We start from the raw sequence: 4,856 nt of genomic DNA, 5'->3' as shown, positions 1-4,856 counted from the left end.
AGACGGGGCTCTGGCTTTTTCCGCCGCGCCGCTGCGCGCTCTCGCCCTCCTCCCGCGTTGCGGTGCCGGTTGGCCGGGCAGCGGGCGAACAGCTCGCGGGGAGGGGAAAAGGGGGTGCCCGGAGACGCCGGGGCTCTGCGGATGCTCCTTTCAAGCCCCCAGCAGCTCGCTGCCTTCTCGGTGTTTTTTCCAGGCGATGCCACACCTCCGGAGGACACTGGGGACATCGGGTTTTGCTGAGCTTAGCATCTTTTCGCCGTCGTACCGAAGGCATCAGATAGACGCTCATCTGCCCTGAAGTGCAGATCTGCAACAGCTACCGAGAAGACTCTGTCTCTCTGTCTCTCTGTCTCTCTTTCTCTCTCTCTCCAGTCCAAACCATTACAAGACCCGACTTCCACCATCTGGGAATCTAACCCCTTTTATGTCCCTTCTCCTTTTTCTACGATGACTCACCATTATTTTTAACTTTGAAGAGAGAGGAAATTATGGGGATCTTGGAAGCCTGTATTTCTCTCTAGGATTTCCCCAGGGTCAGATAATCGGTGTTACTAAGAGACACTAAGATTTGGCTTCTCCAGGTAATGTGATTTGTTTTCTGTGTGCCATGGTGGTTTGCAGAGAATGACAGGAGCCGGGACACCAGCGGTCGAGGAGGGGGACTGCAGTGGTCCGCGGGGCAGCTTCCATCGGCGGCTGCAAATTCAGGCAACCGCGAAGCTTGCCCGCTTGGCTGCAGGCAGGGAGGGCAGCATGTCGTCGTGCCGCTTCTATGGCCAGGGCAGGAGGATCGGGAAGGTGTCGAACTTAAAAATCGGAGCCCGTTAGGAGGGTAGATTGCCTGCGATTGCACGCTTAAATGTTAACCCTTAGCTGCATGCCTGGAAAAGAGCTGAGCCCGGTCTGCCTCTGCCCGGCACCCCGCGGGGTTCCCCTCACCACTTTAGGGCTGGATGGGGTTATTTTTGTTCCTCCCTCCTTTTTGTTGTTTGGTTTTTTGTTGTTTTTTTTTTTTTAATTTGGATTTTTTATTTTTAGCCAAAAAAAGTTCTGGTTTGCCAATGCCAGTTTTTCCAGAATGGTTTTGAATAGGTGACGGTTCCTCAGGTGTTTTCTCTCTTCTGCCTAATGGGTTTAGATGGGAGTTTTTGAACTCTGTCCCAATGAAGGCAAATTAACCCCTCCGAGGAAGGGGATAGACATGCTTAGTGAAGGGAGCTGCTCTCCTCCCCCCAACTTTATTTCATCTCTCTCTTTCTCAGCAGGGGCAATTTTCTTTCCTTTTTTTTTTTTTTTATCTTCTCTTTTTTTTTTTAATCATCCCTTCGCCTTTTCATGAGACACTTCCAAACCTACGTACCTGTCCTTCTGCAGGATAGTAACCCTGCCCTGAATCCGATCCCACCACCGGGCACTGGGAAGAGTTTAGCGTAAGGATTTCTTTTAAACCCCAATATGACAGTTGCTACCGGAGATCCTGCAGACGAAGCTGCAGCTCTTCCCGGTCACCCGCAGGACACGTATAACCCTGAGACCGACCATGAATGCTGCGAGAGGGTGGTCATTAATATTTCGGGTCTGCGCTTTGAGACACAGCTCAAGACACTAGCCCAGTTTCCAGAAACCTTACTAGGGGATCCTAAAAAGAGAATGAGATATTTCGACCCGCTCCGGAACGAGTATTTTTTTGACCGGAACAGACCCAGCTTTGATGCAATTTTGTACTATTACCAGTCTGGTGGGAGGTTGCGGAGGCCAGTTAACGTGCCCTTAGATATCTTCTCGGAAGAGATTCGTTTCTATGAACTGGGGGAAGAAGCGATGGAGATGTTTCGGGAGGATGAAGGCTACATCAAAGAAGAGGAAAGGCCGTTGCCTGAGAATGAGTTTCAGAGACAAGTGTGGTTGCTCTTCGAGTACCCCGAGAGCTCAGGCCCTGCCAGGATTATAGCTATTGTCTCCGTCATGGTGATTTTAATCTCCATCGTCAGCTTTTGCCTGGAAACGTTGCCCATTTTTCGGGATGAGAACGAAGACATGCATGGCAGCGGGCTGAGCCATCCCCCCTACTCCAACAGCAGCATGGGGTACCAGCAGTCCACCTCTTTCACAGACCCCTTCTTCATCGTGGAGACACTTTGCATCATCTGGTTCTCCTTCGAGTTCTTGGTGAGGTTTTTCGCCTGCCCCAGCAAGGCTGGGTTTTTTACCAACATCATGAACATTATAGACATCGTAGCCATCATTCCCTATTTCATCACCTTAGGGACAGAGCTGGCTGAGAAGCCGGAAGATGGTCAGCAAGGCCAGCAAGCCATGTCCTTGGCCATCCTTCGAGTCATCCGCTTGGTGCGGGTCTTCAGGATCTTCAAGCTCTCCCGACACTCCAAGGGGCTGCAGATCCTTGGGCAGACTCTCAAGGCCAGCATGCGGGAGCTGGGCCTCTTGATATTTTTCCTCTTCATCGGCGTCATCCTCTTCTCCAGCGCCGTCTACTTCGCTGAGGCCGACGAGAGCGAGTCCCAGTTCCCGAGCATCCCCGATGCCTTCTGGTGGGCTGTGGTTTCCATGACGACTGTTGGCTACGGAGACATGGTCCCCACGACCATCGGGGGGAAAATAGTGGGTTCCTTGTGTGCCATCGCTGGCGTATTAACGATTGCCTTACCAGTGCCCGTCATAGTGTCTAACTTCAATTACTTCTACCACCGGGAGACGGAGGGAGAGGAGCAGGCTCAATATTTGCAAGTAACCAGCTGCCCAAAGATCCCTTCTTCCCCTGACCTAAAGAAAAGCAGAAGTGCCTCTACTATTAGTAAGTCTGATTATATGGAGATTCAGGAAGGCGTAAACAATAGCAATGAGGATTTTAGGGAGGAGAACTTGAAGACAGCCAATTGCACCCTAGCTAACACAAACTATGTGAATATCACCAAAATGCTAACTGATGTCTAGTCGCTAAAATCTAGTAACGCATTTAAAGCTGAAGTGGAACAATTGCAGATATTGAGTGCTGCTCTGCATTGTAGTTAATACAGTATTTTCTACGGTGTATATTTGGTTCTGCATGGGAAGCAATAGCTGTGTAAGTGACTTTTAACCTTTGATTTCCACACTGAATAAGCGTTCGTGCGAAAAAAAAAAAACAACCCCAACCAAACCATTTTGTTTCCCTTCTCCCATCCCAGGCTTGTGGGTTTCCAAACGTGTGGAGCGGTTGGGCATTTCAAGCAACGGGATGCGGATGCGGGGGGCAGCTCCGGGCCATCCTGGGGTACCACGAATGCCGGTCCCTGTCCCGTGGAGCTGGGAGACGGCCAGATTCCAGGCGTGGGGAATGGCCGGGAAAGGTCAGGCAGAGCTTAATGAAGGGAAGGTGCAGCCCTGTGTCCGAATTGCTTGAAGGCTTGGGTTTCCACCCCGGGAACGCCAAGTGCGAACGCTTCGCCCAGGCTCGTGTTTCATAACTGAAAATGCTGCATGCTGCAATAGTTTCAGCCACTGCAGTATGCCAGTGTGAGGCCCAGGGGAGGGATAATTAGTATGATGGCACATTATTTATTAAGTCTTAAATTTTCTATGCTAGGCATCGGGAGGGATGAGTAAATAAATCAAGTGCTTGGATTTTATTTATTTATTTAGACGCCACTTCCATCACCAATATTTCCAGGATCACCAAAGACACCTCCGCTGACACATTGAAAATGAGTTGGAAAAAGCATCTTTTTTTATATCTATATATAAAACTGGAGCAACTATGCTGTGGCCTATAATATATTTATACTGCAGTGAAATCTAACCAGTAATACAGTACAGCTGCATGGATATTTGTTGCATGAATCTGAATATTTAATACACACACAAATATATATTTTCTTAGTAGACTATACAGTATTCATGTTTATAGTGTTTATAGATTCTCTGGTGGCTCAAAGGAGATTCACGGGAGTTAAAAAATCTCCATTATATTTAAAAACTGGATGGGGAAGGCGTGTGCTGACAACAGTTTGACAGATAACAAGGCAAAGCCTGAGCGTCCGAGCATCCAGACACAAGAGCCCACTAAGACAAGCGAGGGAAGGTGAGCTGAAAGTTAAACACCTGCACTCATTATGGGGCGAGTAATTAGTCATTAATCTTGGTGTCATGAGCAGAAACCACGGCGGATGAGAGAGGGCATGAGGAGCAGGTGGACTAGCAGGTACCGGCTCTCCTGACCTGTTTGTTCAGCAATTTTCAGCCCTTCCCCGTACAAGTATCGTGTGTGTGTATAGATATTTAGAGAGCGACTACAGGGCCGAATCCTCAGCTAACGTCGGCGCCCGGGGCGTCGGGGGCTTCCCGCCTCAGGGGGGTCAGGGTGGGGGTCATGGGCTGGAGCAGGGTGACCTGCCCCAGGGCGCCCATGGGGTCACCAGGGCAAGGTGTGTTTTGGGCTGGAAGATCCTTTTCAACCACGTAGAGCCTCAGGGCTGGTGGTTTACTCCCTCATGGGGGAGAGGGCATGTGCTGAGGCTGGGATGGATCCGAGTTCGTGCCTCTGAGCCTTTGCCTTGCCTTCTTCCAGGGTTTTTAGGGAGGGCGGGTTGAGGTGCGGAGACCTCAGGGTTGCCTCTGCTCCGTCTTCGCCCCTAGTGTTGTTTGGGGATAAGTGGGAGCCGATGGTCCGGGGAGATCTCATCTCCTCTCCCCATGCCCGTCTGGATTTCCCTGTGTTTCCCCCCCATTGCCGCCGATCCGTGGGGCCGGGCGCCCCGTTCCCCCGCCAGCTCGTGGGAGGGGGCTGCGAACCTCTTCCCAGGTCGCGGTCCAGCAGAACCTCCCGGGGCTGCCGGATGGGGGTTGTTGGGGCTGTT

At 50.9% G+C, this 4,856-nt stretch overlaps 1 protein-coding gene across 1 annotated transcript; it reads left to right on the top strand.

The window, feature by feature from the left end:
• The first annotated feature begins 1,375 nt into the window (after nt 1–1,375).
• KCNA2 (potassium voltage-gated channel, shaker-related subfamily, member 2) lies at nt 1,376–3,512 on the top strand. The gene has a single exon (XM_010294105.1). The coding sequence runs from the start codon at nt 1,456–1,458 to the stop codon at nt 2,953–2,955; it is 1,500 nt and encodes a 499-aa protein (XP_010292407.1). The 5' UTR covers nt 1,376–1,455; the 3' UTR covers nt 2,956–3,512.
• Nucleotides 3,513–4,856: the final 1,344 nt, after the last annotated feature.

This window comes from Phaethon lepturus, unplaced genomic scaffold (assembly GCF_000687285.1).
Source record: "Phaethon lepturus isolate BGI_N335 unplaced genomic scaffold, ASM68728v1 scaffold33239, whole genome shotgun sequence".
Classification (NCBI taxonomy): domain Eukaryota; kingdom Metazoa; phylum Chordata; class Aves; order Phaethontiformes; family Phaethontidae; genus Phaethon; species Phaethon lepturus.
Note: the sequence above shows the minus strand (reverse complement) of the source record. Positions and strands in the feature narration are given on the sequence as shown.

Excerpts from the sequence above, each read along its gene's own strand:
- KCNA2 (XM_010294105.1), top strand. The coding sequence starts at position 1,456 with ATGACAGTTGCTACCGGAGATCCTGCAGACGAAGCTGCAGCTCTTCCC.